General features: G+C 43.1%; 2 protein-coding genes and 1 pseudogene across 2 annotated transcripts; 1 reads left to right on the top strand and 2 right to left on the bottom strand.

Moving 5' to 3' along the window:
- The first annotated feature begins 313 nt into the window (after window positions 1–313).
- Window positions 314–2,457, top strand: LOC114203588 (zinc finger and SCAN domain-containing protein 4). The gene is made up of 3 exons (XM_028096918.1): window positions 314–709; window positions 1,454–1,619; window positions 1,709–2,457. Exons 1-3 carry the CDS (start codon window positions 314–316, stop codon window positions 2,455–2,457), a joined length of 1,311 nt encoding a protein of 436 aa, XP_027952719.1.
- A 5,027-nt stretch (window positions 2,458–7,484) lies between these two features.
- On the bottom strand, window positions 7,485–7,817 carry LOC114200962 (cytochrome c oxidase subunit 7A1, mitochondrial). The gene has a single exon (XM_028093367.2). The coding sequence runs from the start codon at window positions 7,792–7,794 to the stop codon at window positions 7,552–7,554; it is 243 nt and encodes an 80-aa protein (XP_027949168.1). The 5' UTR covers window positions 7,795–7,817; the 3' UTR covers window positions 7,485–7,551.
- Window positions 7,818–12,246: 4,429 nt separating this feature from the next.
- LOC114200977 (proline dehydrogenase 1, mitochondrial pseudogene) lies at window positions 12,247–19,199 on the bottom strand (annotated as a pseudogene).
- Window positions 19,200–23,406: the final 4,207 nt, after the last annotated feature.

Here is a 23,406-nt window from a genome sequence, read left to right as displayed (position 1 = left end):
TGTAAACTTTTCTTATCAGGGAGTTGCTGAACTCATTAACTAAAAGGGGAGTGTTCCCACTTTTAACGTTCTGGGAGAGTTTGTGTAAGATTAGCATTCTTTCTTTCTTAAAAGTCTAGTAGAATTCATCCATGAACTTATCTGATACTGAATTGTTCTTAATTATGCCAGTGCTGTAATTAATTATATATCTCTTCTATTTCTAGCTTGCACTCTTTAGGTATCTATGAGCTGGTGAAACAGATCTCCAGAGAAACAAATCAGTAGGAATTGAATATCTAAAGTTGAATCTCTCTGAGAATTCCTGTTAAGAATGGCTTTAGATCTCAGAATCTCATTTCAGGGAGAAACATCTACGAATGATCCTGGGTCAGAAAACCTAGGGCATAAACCCAGTCAAGGACCAGCCGTTCAGGAGGAAGAGGAGATTTATGAGTTCCCGAGCACTCAGCTCAGTTTATTACAAAACAGTGATAACTCATGTGCAAGGCAGGAACTGCAAAATATCTATAAGTTATTTCACTCATGGCTGCAGCCAGAAAAACACAGCAAGGATGAAATTATTTCTCGTTTGGTCCTGGAACAGTTTATGATCAATGGCCACTGCAGTGACAGGTCCATGTTGAAAGAGAAATGGAATGCAAGTGGCAGAAACCTGGAGAAATTCATGGAAGATCTGACTGACGACGTCATGAAGCCACCTGGATTAGTGAGTAGAAGGTCTTAACTCCTGGGGTGAGGGTCAGAGGTGTGTAAGGATTAAGTACATACAGCCTGTTGGAATTGCCTGGAAGTAGAGAAAGAAGGGTTATTGTAGACCCACTTATTAGTTCTCACCAAAGAGGCTCTTTACCATGCTAAGTAAGCAAAATTAAAGCAGATGTTTTATAGGCATCTATTCAGTAGGACATATAAGAACCAACATATTAAGCGATTTTAGCCAGTGAGATGGTAGGAGGGCTCACTAAGAAATTGACAATAGAGCAGAAACCTCAAGAATGGGGAGAAATGCCTTCATACAACCTCATTCTTCCCTCAGAACACCCTAGTATTAGTTTTTTCTCGTTGAAAATGACACACTAGGGGCGCCTGGGTGGCTCAGTCATTAAGCGTCTGCCTTCGGCTCAGGTCATGATCCCAGGGTCCTGGGATCGAGCCCCGCATCGGGCTCTGTGCTCTGCGGGAAGCCTGCTTCTCCCTCTCCCACTCCCCCTGCTTGTGTTCCCTCTCTCTCTGTCAAATAAATAAATAAAATCTTAAAAAAAAAAAGAAAATGACACACTAATTAGAAATTACCATGAATTTTTAAGGCCAGCAGGGATAAGGGCAGAAGAGTGGGTGTGACAGCATGTAGTAGAGGGATCTTGGGAAAGCCTCATGAGAGCAGGTCTTCCACAAAGGCTTCCGTCACTCAACAGATCCATATACAATAGTGATCAGGCTTTGTTTACAGGTCCACGTCTACATGCAGGGGCAGGAAGCCCTCTTTTCTGAGAATATGCCCTTAAGAGAAGTCATTGTTCACTTCATGAAACAGTTGCCAGCAAGGACCCCAACAGAAGAGAACATGGGGACACCCTCCTGGACTCCCCAAGAAACTTCCATGGAAACAGGACAAGGTGAGTGGGGTAAGTCAAGGCACCAGAGGGATGTTGTGTGTGGACTCCTTCTTGGTTACAACTCCACTGAGTCACTTTATCCCCCACAGGAGTTAAAGATAAAAAAAATGGTGACAACATTTATCACATGAATGACAGTATTACTAGTCAAGGCAATGAAATACCTTCCCTGCTCATTATCCAGGAAGAGGACTGTCCTAGGCCTGAAGAGGACAGTGTTTCTTTGAAGAATCCGCTCAGCTCTGGAAGAGCAGGTCTAGGCACATCCAGGTCCCAGGAAGGGTCCCTGAAAGGACCCCCATATCAAGATGTCCTTGGGGAGGGGGGGCCAGGGTTTCTCTCTCAATCAATCCAGGTCACCCCTGAGCCTGTTCCTACCCACCAGAGAACTGAGGGGAACCCCACATGTGGGAGACACCAAGAAAGATGCCATGAAGCCCAAAACTCATACAGATGTGAAAAGTGTCCCAAGAGCTTTAGGTATTTCTCTCAGCTAAAAACCCATCAGAGAAGACACAATAACGAGAGGACATTTACTTGTGCTGAGTGTAACAAAGGCTTCTTCCAAGCATCAGACCTACACGTGCATCAGAAGATTCATGCAGAAGAGAAGCCTTTCACGTGCAGCATGTGTGAAAAATCCTTCAGCCACAAAACCAACCTTCTGGCACATGAGAGAATCCACACGGGAGAGAAGCCCTATGAATGTTCCCTCTGCCACAGAAGCTACCGCCAGTCGTCTACCTACCACCGCCACCTGAGGACTCACCAGAAAATTGCCTTCAGAGGTGTTCCCTCCACACCAGAAGCTTCCTCGGGTGGAGCCCCAATGGAATGATACATAAATATGTATGCAAATACGTATATTTCTATAGTACTTCCCTATTTAGAACATATAATTTCCTGATTATATTTTCCATTTATTGTCTTCACTAAAATATAAGTTTAAGGAGAAATTTCTCAGTTTGTTCACTAGAGTATCTCAGGTACTGATATTTGGTTGACAATTTTCAAATAACTAATAAATAATCTGCTGAATAAATGAATGAGTGTGTAATGTTGGTGTTTATTCTTTAAAATCCAGGAATGTCCAACTCCAGGACACAAACACCAGCTTCCAGTGGTCAAGTGATGCTTTCCCTCCTGCTCCCTTGTCCTCTGTCCACACACTTTATCTTTACTGGGCCACATGCACCTAAAAAGGTGGAGAGCAGAGGCAGAAACCCAGAAATAGGCCTTAGCCTATAAAAGGGAACCTTTATATTCAAATGATATATTTCTGTAATTTGCTGGAAATATTAATAGCTAAACTGGACTTGATATAATCATATCAAGTAATTGATATGATTATCAAGTGACTGAAAGTTTCAGAATGCTATTTTATTGACAAATAAATACCAAAAAAGGTCAAATGCTTTCCATTCATTTCTTCCAGAGATGGCAGGTATTGGGGGATGAGGAGCTTATTTGCAGAACTAGTTTGAAAGGGCAGTTTGGAGGAAATGAAAATATTCTGTGCACAGCAGAGGCAAAAAGCACTTGTGCTGGTTACTTGGAATACATTTGTGAGCTGGTTTCCACTAGGAAGTTAGGGCTCAATTGCACTGAGAAACTAGAATGTTACTTGGAATACATTTGTGAGCTGGTTTCCACTAGGAATTTAGGGCTCAATTGCACTGAGAAACTAGAAATGGCTTGAATCATGGAAGGGGATATTCTGTGGGGTATATTGTGACATTTCTCTCACTGCATCCATAATACAGAGGATTATGGGGCTGCAGATAAAGCTCCACTGTGTGGAGAAGCCCATTTATCTGTCCTCTTTCCTGAGCTGTCTCCAGGTGTTTGCTATTGTGAACATCCTTGTGCATACCTCTTGGTACAAAGGAAAGCTTTTGTTTGGAAGGACTTCTGAGTTGTGAAATAATAGAAAACATATGTTGATCTCTGTCCCTCGTTCCAGGCACAGAGCTGCTAAAACCCTTGTAATTTCTTAAGTGATGAGAGCACTAGAAACATCTTTTGTTCTATTACTTGGTCTTTGACCTTGGTTCCTGATACAGAACCCCTAAGTCATTTGGAATTTTCTGGGTGATAGGAATGTCTTTCATTTCAGTGAGGCAACTCCTGGATAGCTTCAGGATGGGGACTGGTCACCAGAAAGACCAAATCATGAGTGGAAGCTTGAAACTTTCAGCCCCATCCTCCACGAGTTGGAGAGGAGCTAGAGACTGAGTTAATGATCAATCATACCACACAGAGTTTAGAGAACTTGGTGAACACCCACATTCCAGGATGGTGGCACACCCCCAACTCCATGGGGACAGAGAAGAACAGAAGGGAACAAGGTGAGTGGGTCCAGCGCAGTGTAGCCTAACCATTCCCAGCTCAGCAGCATAACAGCTGTGCAGCCTTGTGGAAGTCCCTTGCCTTCTCTGAGAGATAGATCTCTCCTTTGAAAAGTGGTATAATAGTCCCTCCACACCGTATGGTTTTCGGGCTGTTAAATGAGATAATCCTCAAGAGAGCCTATCAGCATTGGGTTCCCCTGAAAAGATGAGTGGGGGACCCTCGGCAAAAGGGAAGGGGGCGTGTGACTTCAGAGCGCCCCAGAGGGGCTGATAAGGGCCGTGGCCAGAGGCAACTCCGGCAAGGGGCCTTCTGTGAACCCCAGAAACATGGCTGGGGCTTCCTAAGACCCTGGCCTACTGGGAGTTCTGGAGGCAAGCACCCAGGACACCTCCTGCTAACTGTTATCATTTTTCTTGCAGAGCAAAGCACCAGCCAAAGCCCAATCTCAGACCTGTTCAAACTAGTATGAGACATGATGGACGCCAAATTTGACCTTTCACCAACTTTCCCCCTCATTACAATGCTAAAAGTCACTCCCAGAGGTGGGGACTTAACACGCAAATGAAACATACAATGTATGAAGAAGCATGTTCTGTCAACTGTGCCTGTGCTTCCAAATCCCTGTATTTCCCCACCCCACATGCTTACGCATCACTCCTTTCCCACCTCAGGTTCTTTAGAACTTTCCCTGGCTATTGTTCTGGGAGCCAGTCTGACACCTTTTTTGTAACTGTATCTCCCTTCAGCTGCAGCTGGTGCCCCAATAAAGCCTTGACTCTGCCTTTAAATTGTGGGTCCAGCCTCATTTCTACTGTCACTGGGTCCAAGGACCCAAGTCTGGTAACATCATTATGAATGATGATGATGAATAAGGAATGAATCAAATAAACTATTAATTTCCACACCACATCTACTGATTTCTCTGTCTTTATTTCAGTTCATTCTATGATTTCATTTCTAACTTAGTCCTACACTTTCCCTTTCCCCTTTTATTTTGCTTCATTGTTCCAGTCTATTATATATTTCATTCCACTCATGATTTCTTAAATGTCTCATTTCAATCCTAAATGGGTTTATAAAATATTAAACAAATTCATTTGTGTACACATTTAAGGTTTTTGATCTGTTAAATAACAAAATTCAACTGAGTAAGTTTTAAAGATCTTACTGGCTTTATTCAACAATTCATGAATCAGACAGCATCCCATCAAGTAAGTAGAAAAGAGCTCCAAAGAGCTGTACAAAATGGAAAACTTTTATAGGCAGAAGGTGTGGGACAAGGAAGTTACTAGCAGATAGATAGATTTTGGATACTAGCCCTTCATCTGATAAGATATTTGCAAATATCTTCTCCCATTCTGTCAGTTGTCTTTTGGTTTTGTCAACTATTTCCTTTGCTATGCAAAAGCTTTTTATCTTGACAAAGTCCCAATAGTTCATTTTTGCCTTTATTTCCCTTGCCTTTGGAGACATGTCTAGCAAGAAGTTGCTGCGGCCGAGGTCACAGAGGTGCCTGCCAAAATCCTCTAGGATTTTGATGGATTCCTGTCTTACATTTAGGTCTTTCATCCATTTTGAGTCTATTTTGTGGGTATGGTGTGAGGAGGTGGTCCAGTTTCATTCTTCTGCATGTGGCTGTCCAATTTTCCCAGCACCATTTGTTGAAGAGACTTTTTTCCTTAAAAAGATTTTTATTTATTTATTTGACAGAGGGATAGACAGAAGAGCACAAGCAGAGGGAATGGCAGAGGGAGAGGGAGAAGCAGGCTCTGCACTGAGCAGGGAGCCTGATTCGGGACTTGATCCCAGGGTCCTGGGATCATGACCCGAGCCGAAGGCAGACACTTAACCATCTGAGCCACCCAGGCGCCCGAGACTATCTTTTTTCCATTGGATGTTCTTCCCTGCTTTGTCGAAGATTAGTTGACCCTAGAGTTGAGGGTCCATTTCTGGGTTCTCTATTCTGTTCCATTGATCTGTCTGTTTTTGTGCCAGTACCATACTGTCTTAATGATGACAGCTTTGTAATAGAGCTTGAAGTCCAGAATTGTGATGCCACCCGCTTTGGTTTTCTTTTTCAACATTCCTTTGGCTATCTGTGATCTTTTCTGGTTCCATACGAATTTTAGGATGATTTGTTCCATCTCTGTGGGGAAAGTTGATGGTATTTTGATAGGATTGCACTGAATGTATAGATTGCTCTAGGTAGCCTAGACATTTTAGCAATATTTGTTCTTCCGATGCAGGAGCATGGAACGTTTTTCCATTTCTTTGTGTCTTCCTCGGTTTCTTTCATGAGTGTTCTATAGTTTTCTGAGTACAGATCCTTTGCTTCTTTGGTTAGATTCATTCCTAGGTATCTTATGGTTTTGGGTGCAATTGTAAATGGGATTGACTCCTTAATTTCTCTTTCTTCTGTCTCATTGTTAGTGTATAGAAATACAACTGATTTCTGTGCATTGATTTTATAGCCTGCCACTTTGCTGGATTCCTGTATGAGTTCTAGCAAATTTGGGGCTGAGTCTTTTGGGTTTTCCACATAGAGTATCATGTCATCTGCAGAGTGAGAGTTTGACTTCTTCTTTGCCTATTTGGATGCCTTTTATTTCATTTTGTTGTCTGATTGCTGAGGCTAGGACTTCTAGTACTATGTTGAACAGCAGTGGTGAGAGTGGACATCCCTGCCGTGTTCCTGACCTTAGGAACCTCAGGAAAAACTGAGAGCTTTTCCCCATTGAGAATGATATTCGCTGTGGGCTTTTCGCATATGGCTTTAATGATATTGAGGTATGTTCCCTCTATCCCTACACTGTGAAGAGTTTTTTTTTTTTAAGATTTTATTTATTTATTTGACAGAGAGAGGCAAAGCGAGAGCAGGAACACAAGCAGGGGGAATGGGAGAGGGAGAAGCAGGCTTCCTGCAGAGCAGGGAGCCCGATGTGGGACTCGATCCCAGGACCCTGGGATCATGACCTGAGCCGAAGGCAGACACTTAACGACTGAGCCACCCAGGCGCCCTGCACTGTGAAGAGTTTTAATCAAGAAAGGGTGCTTGCTGTACTTTGTCAAATGCTTTTTCTGCATCTATTGAGAGGATCATATGGTTCTCATCCTTTCTTTTATTAATGTAGTGTATCACACTGATTGATTTGCAGATGTTGAACCACCCTTGCAGCCCAGGAATAAATCCCACTTGGTCGTGGTGAATAACCCTTTTAATGTACTGTTCGATCCTATTGGCTAGTATTTTGGTGAGAATTTTTGCATCCATGTTCATCAGGGATATTGGTCTGTAATTCTCCTTTTTGGTGGAGTCTTTGTCTGCTTTAGGGATCAAGGTAACGCTGGCCTCATAGAAAGAATTTGGAAGTTTTCCTTCCATTTCTGTTTTTTGTTTGTTTGTTAAACAGCTTCACAAGAATAGGTATTAATTTTTCTTTAAATGTTTGGTAGAATTCCCCTGGGAAGCCATCCAGCCCTGGATTCTTGTTTTTTGGGAGTTTTTTTTTTTTTTTTTTGGGTTCCCCAAAGAGCCAGCATATTTATTGATGCTTGTGCAGGTTCTGCAAGCTTCTTGGTCTCACTTCTTGTGAGGGAAGGAGGCCCAGCCAAGGCAGTACAGGCTATAGGCGGTACCCCCTAGACAGAGCCCCATGGTCACTCGGTACAGGATGTTGTCGGTTCCCCCGCCCTTCAAGTGCACCGGAAGGTCATTGTCCGCCTGGAAGAGTTTCTGTTTCTCAGCCACTGGGTTCTGGAAGCGGTTCCGGGCGGTTGAGCTGAAAGAGCGAACCAGCGCCTGGGAGACCCGCAGGGCCCTCATTCTGCGTCCTCCTCCTCAGCCGGAGTCACCTCCCCTCCTGGGAGATTTTTTATTATACTGCTTCAATTTCCTTTCTCGTTATGGGTCTGTTAAGGTTTCTATTTCTTCCTGTTTGAGTTTTGGTAGTTTATACATCTCTAGGAATGCATCATTCCTTCCAGATTGCTTAATTTGTTGGCATACAGTTGCTCATATGTTTTTTATAATTGTTTGTATTTCTTTGGTGTTGGTTGTGATCTCTCCTCTTTCATTCATGATTTTATTTATTTGAGTCCTTTCTCTTTTCTTTTTTATAAGTCTGGCCAGGGGTCAATCTTATTCTTTCAAAGAACCAGCTCCTACTTTCATTGATCTGCTCTACTGTTCTTTTGGTTGTATTTCATTGATTTCTGCTCTAGTCTTTATTAATTCTCTTCTTCTGCTGGTTTTAGGCTTTATTTGCTGTTCTTTCTCCAGCTCCTTTAGGTATAAGATTAGATTGTATTTTTGAGACCTTTCTTGTTTCTTGAGAAAGGCTTGTATTGTTATATACTTCTCTCTTAGAACTGCCTTTGCTGCATCCCAAAGGTTTTGAACAGTTGTGTTTTCATTTTCATTTGTTTCCATGAATTTTTTAAATTCTTCTATAATTTCCTGGTTGACCCATTCATTCTTTAGTAGGATGCTCTTTGGCCTCCATGTATTTGAGTTCTTTCCAAATTTCCTCTTCTGGTTGAGTTCAAGTTTCAAAGCATTGTGGTCTAAAACTATGCAGGGAGTGATCCCAATCTTTTGGTACCAGTGGAGACCTGATTTGTGACCCAGTATGTGATCTATTCTGGAGAATGTTCCATGTGCACTAGAGAAGAATGTGTATTCTGTTGCTTTAGGATAGAATGCTCTGAATGTACCTGTGAAGTCCATCTGTCCCAGTGTGTCATTCAAAGACCTTGTTTCCTTATTGATCTTCTGCTTAGATGACCTGTCCATTGCAGTGAGTGAGGTGTTAAAGTCCTCTACTATTACTGTGTTATTATCAACGTGTTTTTTTAAATTTTGTTATTAATTGGCATATAATTGGCTGCTCCCATGTTAGGGGCATAGGTATTTAAAATTGTTAGATCTTCTTGTTGGATAGACCCTCTAAGTATGATATAGTGTCTTTCTTCATTTCTTATTATAGTTTTTGGTTTAAAATCTAATTTGTCTGATATAAGGATTGCCACCCCAGCTTTCTTTTGATGTCATTAGCATGATAAATGGTTTTCCACCCCCTCACTTTCAATCTGCAGGTGTCTTTGGGTCTAAAATGAGTTTCTTGCAGACAGCAAATTGATTGGTCTATCCAATCTGATACCCTGTGTCTTTTGTTTGGGGCATTTAGCCCATTTACATTCAGACTAACTATTGAAAGATATGAATTTAGTGCCATTGTATTACCTGTAAAGTCACTGTTACTGTATATTGTCTCTGTTCCTTTCTGATCTATGTTACTTTGGGGCTCTCTCTTTGCTTAAAGGATTCTCTTTAGTATTTCTTGCAGAGCTGGTTTGGTGATCACAAATTCTTTTAGTTTGTTTGTCCTGGAAGCTTTTTATCTCTCCTTCTATTTTGAATGACAGTCTAGCTGGATACGGTATTCTTGGCCGCATACTTTTCTCATTTAGCACCCTGAACATAATATGCCAGTCCTTTCTGGCCTGCCAGGCTCTGTGGTCTGCTGCCAGTCTAATGTTTCTACTCTTGTAGGTTACAGACCTCTTGTCCCAGGCTTCTTTGAAGATTTTCTCTTTGTCTCTGAGATTTGCAAGTTTCACTATTATATGTCAAGGTGTTGACCTATTTTTATTGATTTTGTGGGGGTTCTCTGTGCCTCCTGGACTTGAATGCCTGTTTTTTTCCCCAGAATAGGGAAGTTATCCACTGTAATTTGCTCCAGTATACCTTCTACCCCCTCCCTCTCTTTCCTCTTCTTCTGGGATCCCAATTATTCTAATATTGTTTCACTTTATGGTATCACTTATCTGTCAAATTCTCCCCTTGTGATCCCAGTAGTTTGTCTTTCTTTCTCTCAGCTTCTTTAGTCTCCATCATTTTGTCTTCTATATCATTAATTCTCTCTTCTGCCTCATTTATTCTAGCAGTTAGAGCTTCCATTTTTTATTGCATCTCATTAATAGCCTTTTTTATTTCAACTTGATTAGATTTTAGTTCTTTAATTTCTCCAGAAAGGGATTCTCTAGTGTCTTCTATGCTTTTTCTCAAGCCCAGCTAGTATCTTTATAATCGTTATTCTGAACTCTAGTTCCAACATCTTACTTATATCCATACTGATTAGGTCCTTGACAGTACTGCCTCTTGTTCTCTTTTTTGTGGTGAGTCTTTCTGTCTTGTCATTCTGTCCAGAGAAGAATAGATAAATGAGAGAACAAAATGCAAAAAGGGCAACTATGACCCAGAGAAATATACACTAAGCAAATCAGAAGAGACCTGAAACTGGAAAAAAAAAAATTAAAAAAAGAGAGAGAATATAATCACACAGGTGAACAGAACAATACAGTGGATTCTGTGTGTATTTTGGTCTGTTTGTTAGAAAACTAGATCCCAAAATTCTAAAGAAAGAAAAACTTATATATGTACAAAACTAAAATTAAATATAATGAAAGGATAAAATGTAACTATAAAAATGAAAATTAAAAGACAAAGAAAAGAAGGAATATAAAGAGGTGAACAGAACAGAGCAATACATTAGATTCTGGGTGTATTTTGGTCTGTTTGTTAGAAGAAACTACAACCCAAAATTGTAAAGAAAGAAAAACTATATACATATATATATATATACACGCACAAATAATATTAAATACAATGAAAGGATAGAATGTAACTGTAAAAATGAAAATTTAAAAAAATGTTAAGGGGTACCTGTGTGACTCAGTTGGTTAAGCATCTGCCTTCGGCTCAGGTCATGAGCCCAGGGTCCTGGGATCGAGCCCCACATCGGGCTCCTTGCTCAGCGGGAAGCCTGCTTCTCCCTCTCCCACTCCCCCTGCTTGTGTCCCCTCTCTCACAGTGTCTCTCTCTGTCAAATAAATAAACAAAAATCTTTAAAAAATAAAAATAAATTTAAAAATTTTTTAAAGAGTTGATAAAATAAGAAATTGGTTGAAAAGGGGAAGAGAAAAAAATTAAAATTGGAAGACTAGAGAAATGTGGGGGAAGAAACCATGAATTCTATATACTATTTTCCCCTAATGCTCGTTTTGTAGTTCTGTGTGATCAGTAAACTTGGTCTTAGCCAGATGTTCTTGCTGATCTTCTGGGGGAGGGGCCTGTTGTGCTGAGTCTCAGGTGCCTTTGCCCCCAGCAGAATTGCACCGCCCTTGCCAGGGGGCCAGGCTAAGTAAGCTCATCCCGATTGTTCTACGTGGCTTTTGTTCCCTGAAGACTTTCCAAGCTGCTTTAGAGGATGAGAATGAAATTAGCAGCCTCCCAATCTGCAGCCCTGGAGCCAAAGCTTGGGGCCAAAACTCGGTGCCCCACTCCTCAGTGCACCCTCAGGGAAAAGCCGTCAGTCACTCCTGTCTCTATCCACACTCTGTGCTCACCCAGCCTGTGATGCAGCATTTCAATCTCAGTCACAAGACCCTGCTTCAAGTCTCCAAACCCTGCAAACTCCAGCGGCGCACTCCTGAGCTGCTTCTCCTGGGGGAGGGGGGGTCTTGCTGTGGCTCTGCTGCTTGCTGGGCCCCTGCTCAGAGAGCGGTTACCTGTCTGAGCCCTGGTTCATGGTTTGTGGCAACACTGGGCTGAAAGCCCACTCCTGGGCTCGCTGATTGTAGCCAGCCCCCCCCCTGCAATGTCTGGGAGCTCTGCCACACTCCGTCACCCCCGTTCTTTCTGTGACCCTGGGATCCTGAGACCACACTGTCCCACCTAGGATTCTACCCTGCTTCACCATCTGAGTGCCTTTCAGGCAGGGACATCCCTCACTGGAGCCGACTTCTAAAAGTTCTGATTTTGCACTCCGCTGCCATATCACTTCTCCGATGTGATCACTCTCACTTCTTTTTTATTTTTGAAGGCTGCAGAAGAAGTGGTTTATTGACCCGGCCAGCTTGCCCCAGTTTGGTGACTGCCCACCTGTGGGGTTCAAGGGGTGTGGGTTGGATGAACCCTGGCAGAAGGTGGTCCTTCAGGTCCAAGGTCATGAGGGCAGACAGAGGTGAGGGTCATGCCCACTTGTTGAAAGGCAGTTCCTGACAGTTCCCAGTGGCTCTGGCAGGCATCAGACACAGCCCGAGTGCCCACATCCTGAGCAGGGGCCAGAGGGGCACTAAGGCCCCACTTCCAGCAGGTCTCACAGTTCTGGACATAAAAAGGTGAATCCATATGAGGTTGGGGTTGGGCTATAGCTGTGGCATTGGCCTGGGGGCCACCCAGAGTCCCACCCTAGCCTGAGGGCCCTGGGAACCCTCAGCCCAGGTAAGGGCCAGAGGCTGAGTCTGAAGGTGGGTGATGATGGTAGCCTACAAACATTAGGCTGGATGGTGGAACCATTAGGCTGCCTGTGCGGAACCTCTGCTGGAGCTCCTGCCATAGCAGCTGCTGCTCCCAACAGGTACCCTTCGTGACACCACTGTCTTCCTGGCCACGGTGGAACAGTTATGGCAGCATCTCCATCACAGGGCCATAGGGCACATACCTGTACACAGGAGAGCCCGCCTGACCCACTGGGAAGCTGATCTGGCCACACATCCCGGTAGCTGTCCAAAGTACACCTGGCAATTGTCAGGGTACAGGTCCAGCTCCTCCATCCTGCACAGCATGGAGTGAACTGTGTCTCATTGTGTGAGGCCACCATCACGTTGGCCTTGGTGTTATGCTTCAGCTCCTCCAGGACATAGTTGAGGCACCTGTGGTACATGGCCTTGGTGGCCTGGTACATAGGGTTAATGGGGTCCTCATAGCTGATCTCTGTGGTGCAGGTATGTTCCTGGGCCATATATGCACCCCACACCAGCTTGGCCACAAAGCACCAGCCCTCATGGTGAGCCAGCTCCATGTACAGGGTGACGTTGTCATAGGCATCCTTGAGGTAGTACTGGTAAGTGTTGAAGATGAGTGGCTTCTCCACGTTGAACTTGCGCTGCATTTCCAGTGTCAGGTGGCTGATTGCCAGTTGGAAGTAGGCTGCTCCATGTCCACAGTCAGCCGCATGCCCATCTCAGTGGCACCAGGATGTCCATCCTTTGCAGCACCCTCGTCATCTGCAGCTCTTTCTCCTCGGTGAACTGTGACAGCAGAGGCTCCAGCTGTCCTGTCCGCATGTTAGGGTCCACCAGGTGCTTGGAGAGCTTGGTCCTGCTGTTGATGCAGCTTCTCCAGTCCAGCAGGTACAGGGTGCCAGAAACACCCAGGGTCTCTTCAGTGAACCAGTTCTCAAACTCCATCCTGGATGTGATGCCCATCTTTGCCACACTTTCCTGTAGCACAGCCACCTCCAACTTTGTATCCGTGGCAGCCAGACCAGTTTTCCCTTGGTCTGTAGCCATTTGGTCAAACCATTTTCTCCACTTGGTCAGCACATCTGAGAACTGCCAGCTTATGGAATCTCCCTCCCCCTGGCAGTTTATCTTCCCATATGTCAACTTGGATTCACTTCTCTGCACTTCCTACCTTGCAGAAAGGGGTCGCTTTTCTACTTGTGTGTTGCAGGTATTCTTTTCTTAGATCTCTGGTTGAGTTCCCAAGTGTTCAGAATGATTTGATAGCTATCTAGCTGAATTCCTGGGACCAGACAAAATTAAGGTCTCCTACTCCTCCGCCATATGGACTATCTTCTCTAAACACACTAATATTTCTTTTTAAAAAATTTTTTAGGGGCGCCTGGGTGGCTCAGTCGTTAAGCGTCTGCCTTCGGCTCAGGTCATGATCCCAGGGTCCTGGGATCAAGCCCTGCATCGGGCTCCGTGCTCAGCAGGAGGTCTGCTTCTCCTTCTCCCATTCCTCCTGCTTGTGCCTCCTCTCTTGCTGTGTCTCTCTCTGTCAAATAAATAAATAAAATCTTTAAAAAAATAAAAAATAAATTTTTTTAAAGACCTTTTTAAAATTTATTTGAGGGAGAGAGAGAGAGAGCACAAGCCAGGGGGAGAAGCAGAGGGAGAAGCAGACTCCCCACAGAGCAGGGAGCCTGATGTGGGGCTCAATCCCAGGACCCTGGGATCATGACCTGATCTGAAGGCAGACGCTTAACTGACTGAGCCACCCAGGAACCCTGGAACACACTATTTCTGCAGTGACATGTAACAACACTCACACTGAGTGGGAATACAAAGATTAACATTAGTTTCACATAAATTGTGGCCAAGTTTTGTCTTAAGTGAGTCTCACACAAACTTTCTAATACTTTCTAATTTTCTGAGATTTGTGGATTGCAAGTTTGGCAGAGAACAAGGCTACTGTTCTTGCTTCCTGTGTAAGTCCCAGGCTGCTGAGTCAGAGGGTGATTTTACCCACCAGAGGAGGGGACCTGGACCTCCAGGAGGGGTTCCTAGTCCAGAAAAAAAGAGGGGCTGAGACTAAGATCATTTGAATGGGAAAGGAGAGATGGGTTCGTATTTTATGTTGAGAAAGCGCATGATGTCTGAGACTCATCTGTCAGAGATGGAGGAGTTACAATGGTGAGAGATCCCTGGTTTGAAAGGTAGCTGGGAGGGGCACCCTGTACTCACTGGGGAAAAGTGGCAGGAATAGATTTTGGAAACTTAGCATTTCTGTTTCCTGACTCTTTGTAGTGGGAATGACCACCCAGTACAAGATGAGGGAAAGTTGGGGAAGGAGAAGGAATGGCTTTTTTTTTTGAGGGAAGGGACCAAACACCATGTTTGTCTGTCCTTTACTTTCAAGTCATATCCGGAGTCAAACCACTTTCACCTTCTACTGTGCAGCCCCCATCATGCCTCATTGGTCGGGTCGGCTCCCGTCTGGCCTCCTCTCCTCCTGCCAGTTTTCTATCCTCGAAGCAGCTTTCACAAGGACCGTGTATAACCGTCTGACCATGTCCTTCCTCTGCAGAAGCTCCCGGCTGGCTTCCAGAGTCACTCTGCCAGAGCGCAAACCACCCTTGGTGAAGGACCTCCCCACTCCCCAAAATGTCACAGACTCACAGTTTCACAAAATGCAACAGAAATGAATTAACAGAAATGCAAAGCCAACAAGAAAACAAAGGCATTCCAAGTGCAAGGGCTCTTATGTCATCAGGTTCAACAGACATAAGATGTCTGTAACTTGTCCTGAGTTTATACCCTTACTGTCTGCTCAGGTACTTTCCTTGCCAAAGACAGGAGCGAGTGTGGAGAACAGCAGTGCCCTTGGACCACACTCCAAGCGTCACAGACACAGTGTGAAGCCAGCTTCCTGACGGTGGCCTGGGGGCCCTGTTGATCTGGCTTCAGATCACAGCCTCACAGGCTCCCACAGTTCCCACCTGCAGCCTCACTCCCACCGCGGGTCTTTATTCCCCCTTCCCTTTGCTCCTGGGAAAGGGACCCACAGCTCTCCTCAACTTCCCTCCGCGGCTGCACTGGACGTGTTTCTTCACATCTCCGTGCCCCACTCCTACCAGGCGGTCTTTAGTCACCCTCTTTGCTTTATTCTTCTCTATAGCAATGATCTTCATCAGATAAACTATATTTTTCTTACTTGTCTTGTATTATCTGTCCCTCCCCAGAGAATTTAACCAACTCACAGACAGAAATTTTTTTTCTATACTGTATCTAGAGTGGTGTATATAGAGCTGGGCACTTGGAAGTTCTCATTAATTATGTGTCCATTTGAAATAAATATTCCAGATGTGAGACATTATGGCCTAAACAGACATGGCAGCTGCAGGGAGGGCAGCATCAGATGAACCACAGAAGGATGGATAGAGCAGAAACGTAAAGATGGCTTCAGGATCCAGCGGAGGTGGCGCTCTCTCAAGGGCTGCTGCCTACAACTCAAAATCAAGGAAGAGAAATTAGAAGTTAGTGGGAAGCACAGGTAAGAGCAACTTCCAGAGTCCTGTTCCAAAATATGGGGAAATCTAGGCCATCTCAGACTTGTTTGGATGAAAGCCCAGAGCTGAGGACAAGCTAAAGAAAGCTATTTCATTTATCATCTACAGGGCCTTAGGGCAGCCAATACCTTCATGTACCTCCCCTATCTATGGTGCTGGAATAGGCAGCAATATCAGGGCAAGAGGATTGGAGGAGCAGTCAGGCTGATCAGCTGTCCCTGGGCTGTTGTGCCATCCTCTCTCATCCAACAGACCTTTTGGATGACAGTTCAGGTGATGCCTGCACCCTGGCCAAGTTAAGCTGAAAACCGATGACCTGGTTGCTTAGTATAGCGGGAGCAGGGCTCTTTTCTCTAACCCCCTCCCCTTGTTTCATACTCATTGCATCCGCCAGAGCACATGGCCTGACTTTGGCCTTTCCTCCATACACATGTGAGAGACATGTGTATATGAGATACAACTCATACATCCAGGGAAAGTAATTAGATAAGGAAAAAATCACAAAAATCACAAAAAATCACAGTAAACAGACGTCTGGAAAACAGTGATGGAAGAGAGTACAAAGAAATTCAAATAAGCAGATAAAATAATCAAGGAGGGCCGCCTGGGTGGCTCAGTTGGTTAACAACTCTTGGTTTCTGCTTGGGTCATGATCTCAGGACTGTGAGATGGAGCCCTGCGTCGGGCTCTGCACAAAGCAGGGAGTCTGCTTCGTGATTCTCTCTCTCCCTCTGCTCCTTTCCCTCTTGTTCACTCTCTCTCTCTCTCTAAAATAAATTAATAAAAATCTTTAAAAAAATAATCAAGGAGCTGAAGAAAGACAAAAGCTATAGGAAGAAGAAGATATGCTAAAAAATTAAGAAAATATTGGTCATGGAAAACATTTATAAAGATAGGACTGGGCAGAATAAATAGAATGAGATATTTAAAGAATTGGTGAGTCAGATGATCAGAATGAAGATAACATCTGAAAGGCAAAGGACACAAGAATGACGTAGAAAGCATAAAAGAGCTAAGGTCGTGATCCAACTTGTGGGAAGGGATATTCTGCTTTATGCTTCTGAAACAGTGGCTAACACAGAATGCTACTAAGCATCATTGTGGAATATATAAAGAAATGAAGGTAGAGTTACCAAAATCTGGATGTAAGTATTCCCCAAATGAGGGGGAAAGTATGTGATGATCCAGTAGAAGACACGTAGGTAGGAGATTCAATGGCTTAAGTTGGGCATGGACACAAGATCCTGAAGTTGCTGGACTCTGAGGCATGTAGGAGGAGGTGGCAGAAGAAATTCAGGGATGAGGCAGAAAGACACACACTATGGGTCACTCAGGGGACAAGGAGGATGCACAGGTGACCGTTGTTGTAGGCACCATGACAATGTGACCAGAGGGCGTATGTATAGAAGCTGGTAGGAAGGGCAAAGAAAGGCCAGAATTTCCTCACTGAGAAATGGTGCAGCTCATTTAAAATGAAACAGATGGAGCAGGGTCTGGGACAGGACAGGCGGGATAGGGAGATTTATACTTTGGTGGAGGAGACCATGGTGTGAATTGAAAAGCTCTCTCCCAACTCCCACTGGTCCTCAATCTTTCTCCATTTAGTACAGCTCAGAGGAGAGGAAAAAATTTTTGATTCCTTCACCTCAGGCTGGCCCATCAAAACTGGGCACCCAGGGCCATATCCCAGGCTTCTTGTGGTTTTCTTGTTAGTTGTTAACATCTCCTCTCAGTAGGAGGGCTTTTGGTCTCTCTAAGACAGTTGTTGATAAAGATGATGCACACATCCATACTAATTATAATGCTTTTGATATTGATGGGTTTTTCATTGTATCAGTAGTTCATTCCTTTATATTGATGAGGAGTATTCCTTTTATAAATATAACATAATTTCTTACCATTCATCTGTGGATGGATGTTTGTTTTTGTTATCTAATGCCTGGCTTTGATAATAAATTTGCTGGGAACGTGCAAATACAGGTTTTCATTTCTCCTGTGGTTATGAAGAAGTTTGCATCAAATAATAAGTGGATGATTAACTTTGTTAACTGCCAGTGTTTTCCAAACGTATTGTTATTATTTTGCATTCCCATCAGCAAAGTTTGAGAGTTCTGGGTTTTCTTTTTTTTTTTTATTTTATGTACTTATTTATTTATTTATTTGACAGAGACACAGCGAGAGAGGGAACATAAGCAGGGGGAGTGTGAGGAGGAGAAGCAGGCTTCCCGCTGAGCAGGGAGCCCGACGCAGGCCTCGATCCCAGGATCCTGGGATCATGACCCGAGCCGAAGGCAGACTCTTAACAAGTGAGCCACCCAGGTGCCCCGAGTTCTGGTTTTTTTAATACCTTCAACGTTCAATGTTTTGTCAGTCTTTGTTTCCCATTGAAATGAGTATGTGTAGTGGTTTACATTTGTATTTCCTTAAATATTAATAATGCTGAACTTATTTTCATATGCTTATTTACCATTCATGTATCATCTTCAGTGAAATATATGTTAAAGTATTTTGCCTAATTTTTAATAGTGTTGTTTATCTTATTACATGTTCTGGATACCTAACAATTATCAGATACAGGTTTTGCAAATATTTTTTTGTAGGCTGTAGATAGTTTTCTTTTTCTTGACAGTATCTTTTGAACTGCAAGAAATGTTTAATTTTATTAAAGTCTAGTTTATATATTTTTTCTTTTTTTCTTTTTTTTTGGTGCAAAATGGTGGTTTATTAAAGGATGGGGACAAGACCCATGGGCAGAAAGAGCTGCTGCCTAGTTTATATTTTTCTTTTATGGTTTGTGTTTGTTTTTTCCTATGTAAAAAATCTTGGCCTAAAGCAAGGATGAAAAGCATTCCTCCTATGTTATCTTTGAGATGGTATACATTTTTGTTTCTTTTATTAAGGCCTATGTTCCATTTGGGGTTAATTTGTGAACGTTTTGAGGTAAGAGTTGGGGTTTTTTTGTTTTGTTTTGTTTTTTAGTGAATGAGGATATACACTTTTTTCCAGAATAATGTCACACTCATTGTTATAGCTTTAATAAGTTTTGAATTCAGATCTTTAAAGGTCCAAATTTGTTATATTTTAAAGAAAATATTTTGACTCTTATAGGTCTTTTGCATTTCCATATATGTTTTATTTCATTAGTTTTTGAAGTAAACATAACCTCAAGATTTTATTGTCTTCATAACAAAACTAAAGATGAAGCTTAGAACTGGATTTCTTGGCTCTTTATCTTCTTATCTTCTTCCAATTCATGTGTGAAGGGGGTAGGGGGTCTAGTAGCTAAGTGCTTGAGTCTGGGGACAGACTGGGATTCTAAATCATCTGAGCTATGCCCAGCTCAGCTTACCAACTGGCTGACCTTGGTCATGTCTACTCTCCCCAGGCTTCAGGATTCATATCTATAAAAGTGGAAAAATGGACATAAAACTGTATAGCACAGAAAGTGAAGCAGACATTAAATAACAGATACTATACAGCCCAGTGAAGACCTGATCCTGGTGCAAAGGTGAAGAAAGAGTCTCGGCAAAGAGAAAAGCATGTACCAAGACTCCAAAGTTAGTGAGAGCTTGGCTTGTTTGTGATCAAGTGAAGGCCAGTAGGGCTGGAAGATGAGAGTGATGGTTGGAGGGATGAGGGGAAAGGGGCTGATGAACATGGTTTCATAGGCTATGATGAGAAATTTGGATTTTATTCTACTGTTCTGGGAAGTTGTGGGAAGGATTTAGCAAGACAGACACATGATTTTTTAAAAATGTCTTGTTTTGAAATAATTATGGATTCACGAGATGTTGCAAATATAGTGCAGAATACCTTTTACTTAGTTTCCCCTATGGTAACATCTGACATTATCTTACTATCAAAACCAGGAATTTAACATTGGTTCAATCTTCAGACCTTTTTCAAAGTTACCATTTTACATGTCCTTGTGTGTGTGTGGAGTTCTGTGCAATTTTATCATATGTGTAGATTCATTAACAACCTCCACAATCAAGATACAGAACATTATTTTGCAGGAGTTCAAAAGGTTATATTTAGCCCCCAAATGGAGATGGTGCAAATCAAATTAAGAGAAGTCTGAAGTGGAGCAATATACGCTTGCAGAAATGAGGGGTATTTATAAAAACAGTCCTTGGGGGCTAAAATCTTGGTCTTAGCATTTGACATGAGCAACCAAGAATTTCTATGTTGTCAGTATGAATTTTGGTCATGACCATCCTGAGTAGCTGGGAGTTGTTTCTTAAAGGAAAGGCCAGGAGAACAATCAAGGTTTAGAGATTTAAATGTGTCCAGCCAAATAGATCAATAGGGTGTGCGTAGTGCTATGGCCAAAGTTTAAGATCATCTGAGTGGGCTTCAACAAGGCCGGGCAGTTGAAAGGGAAACTTATGGCATGTCCAATTGTACAAAATTTTGCCAGTGAGATGAGAACAAAATTATGGTGCTAACTAGTGGTTGGCTGTGGTGGTGGTGTTTAAGAGGGCATGGGTGTCAGTGTGCCAAAATATAGCCAGATGGCTGTTGCATTGCCAGGTGGGGTCTGCTCATGCCCTGCAGTCTTCCAGGGCCATGCTATTACCTACCCAAAGTAGGAATAGCCAAGCTATGAGAAGCCAGAAGGCTGGGCAATAGTATATGTTTTGTGTGAGTGCTCTGGGGGCCCACTGATCACATGGGCTTATTGCGGACTGGGTGATGTTCCCATTTCAGTCTATGTAGTGGGAGGGAAACTGCATTCCTCAGTAGAATATCTTACTAGATAAGTCCAGTTTTAGTCTTTCTTGGCCTCTCTGCTATTCACACTGCTGTGGGTGTGAGTTCTGGACACATGATCTCTACTTCCTAAGTGAGATTATTACAGGCATTAAAAATTAAGTATCTTTTATAGCCAGGAATATTTGGCAAAGCTTGTGGTGTAGGCTAAGCAAATCAACATTTATTAGGCTGCCAAATAACTCTGGCAGATAGCCAAAGGGACTTTTGCTAGTGAGATGATCATATCTCACAGTAACTCAAGCCTTGACCTGGCCTCCATCCCACTCAGGACTGGGGCAAGACCAAAAAAGACAGAAGACAGATAATCACAGACCTGTACCCCTGAAACAAATAAAACATTATATGTTAATAAAAAAAATAAAATCTTTTAAAAAAAGACATAAAAGAGAAGAGGAACAAGGAGGAATGGCTAATCAATATGATCTTTGTAGATGCTGATATGTGAAGTGTCACTGCAGAAGGTAAGCAAAGGCAACTGATTTCAGTGCATTCTGATATTGAGTAGAGGAACCCAAGGGCTGGGAATTTAGTATAATGAGGTCCAGTGGTAGGAGGGAGACCCATTTATAAGATCATTTCTTGTTTGTAATTTCCAAAAGATTTAAGTAAGGTGTTGAAGCATTCTATATGACCAGCAGCCTGGGACTGATAGGCAAGGTGAAATATCTGTTGAACACCTTGTTCTAAAGTGAGAGCTTCATTCAATGTTGATAATGTCTGAAATCTAAAGGGAATGGAGTGTTTTCGTAAGGCTTTGTATAGTAGCTGCATCAGTGGCATGTTTAGTGGGGTGGAAAATAAGATATATGGGTAGGTATTCACTACTGTTAAGTCATAATAAGTGGCGTTGGCAGAGGCAGGCAGATGCCTGATAAAATTGATTTGCTGGTGATTACAGGAGTGAGATCCCTCTGGGATGGCACCCCTCCATTGTATTGCCAATGACAATGTTCCCACATAGAATGCATTGACTTGTCACCATGTTGGCCATGACAGGAGAGTGGGGGAAGCTCTTTGAATTTAGCCCAAGCTTCAAGGGCTGAGGTTCCTCTGTGACTGACATTTCGTGGGTCCATTGTGCCAAAGAAAGACAAATGGGATCTGGAGGGTCATCTGACATAGTTTCCACCTAAGGTTTTGAAAGTTGTCCCAATCTATCAGCTTGGGAATTAAACAAGGCCCTAATAGCATGAAATCTGGCATGGGCAGACATAGGTGACGTTAATTAGCATCTTTGGGGTAAAGTTCTTCACCTCAGAAGGGGAAGTCTTGAATGAGAAATTATTGCCATTGGTTGCACCAAAGAAGTGGCAATTGCACAGGAGTCTGTGAAGTGTCACTGGAGTCATTTGCTAAGATGACTGCCTGGAGTTAGGCCACTTGTATTGAATCTTGGGTCCATTATCAGGGATGTCCTGTTTAGAGGAAGAAAAGCAAGCGGCTCTCGAGAGAATTCCATCACATGTACTGGTGGCAATATTATCAATAAAGTATGTGATCCCCTTTGTTGTTCACTTAGTTGATCGTAAAGGTATCCTCAGGAAATCAAGGGTCCAGGAGAAGGGTGCCCTCCTTCAGCACTGTGGCATCTGGCCAGAGACTGAGGACAGGTAAGGCCCTCTTCCTTCAGGTGGGATACACCAGAGGGTCCAGGTTTGACTCCATCCCATATCAAAGCCTTGATGGTCAGGCTAAGCTTATGGGATGTTGCCTTCATGACCCAGGAAATAATGGGTAACTGAGTACAGAATGTCACAGGGTCAGGTCCCGTGAGAGCCTCCATTTCCAAAAGGGCTCAGCATACAGCCAGCAGTTGTTGCTCAAAGGGCATGTAATGTGGAATTGAAACAGGCAGCTTTCTGCACCAGAAAAGCTTATGGGTACCTTATGCCAGCATGACTGGTCCAGAAACTCTAAGAAACATAGGAGGTGAGCACCAGAACTTCCATCACGTAGTTGCCAGTAGGCAACTAAGAGACGGGCCTGTTGTATGGCCATCTGAACTGAATCCAGGGCCTTTTGTTGTAAAGATCCCAAAAGTAGGCTGATTTGTGGGTGAGTGCATAATAAACCTTAGTAATATCTGTAAATGGAGAATATATTGCTTTCAGAAGCCAGAAAGACTCAGTTTGGCCTGCTTGAGACCTACTGAAGCTGACAAAATTAGAAGTTGCCTTTTAACAACATCAAGAGTAGAGTGGCCCTTAGGCACACTAGATGAACCTAAGACTCACTGAGGTGGCATGACCTTGAACTTTATGGGGAGCGGGGCAAGAGCCCATCTGCTCTCTGTAAGCGCAACGATTGTTTTCATATCCTGTATGTCTAGTAAGTTCCCTCGGAGGAGGATGTCATCAATGTAGTGCTATACATGGGTGCCTGGGGACAGCTAAAACCAATTAGGGTTTTGCCAGTAGAGGTTGTATGTGATGGCTGAACTTGAGGTATCCCACAGGAAACTGAATAAAGTGATAAACTGTTGAATTCACCTTTGACAGTGAATGTGATTGAAAGGTTGTTGAAATAGGCACTGAATAGAGCACATAGAACAGCAAAATACTTGCAAGCAGACGACTGAATGGCTTCATTCATTTCAATTATGTGAGTATAGGGACTTTAATAGGTGGGACCAAGGTAGCAGTAACTTACCATGAAATGACATTCCTCTGAGGATTCTTAGATATCTACTGTGGTTTCTCAGATGTAAACAAAATTGGTTACTTCCTACATGTCAATGAACCTTACTTAATTTGTATGTTAAATATATTCTTGATACATCTTCAAAAGTGATTCCTGGCCCT

Source organism: Eumetopias jubatus, unplaced genomic scaffold (genome assembly GCF_037043125.1).
Source record: "Eumetopias jubatus isolate StellerSeaLion01/CBP00866 unplaced genomic scaffold, mEumJub1_p1.0 scaffold_10, whole genome shotgun sequence".
Classification (NCBI taxonomy): domain Eukaryota; kingdom Metazoa; phylum Chordata; class Mammalia; order Carnivora; family Otariidae; genus Eumetopias; species Eumetopias jubatus.
Note: the sequence above shows the minus strand (reverse complement) of the source record. Positions and strands in the feature narration are given on the sequence as shown.

Coding starts and splice junctions, on each gene's coding strand:
- LOC114200962 (XM_028093367.2), bottom strand. CDS start 7,794: ATGAGGGCCCTGCGGGTCTCCCAGGCGCTGGTTCGCTCTTTCAGCTCA.
- LOC114203588 (XM_028096918.1), top strand. CDS start 314: ATGGCTTTAGATCTCAGAATCTCATTTCAGGGAGAAACATCTACGAAT. Junction 710..1,453: donor TCATGAAGCCACCTGGATTA/GTGAGTAGAAGG, acceptor CTTTGTTTACAG/GTCCACGTCTACATGCAGGG. Junction 1,620..1,708: donor TTCCATGGAAACAGGACAAG/GTGAGTGGGGTA, acceptor TATCCCCCACAG/GAGTTAAAGATAAAAAAAAT.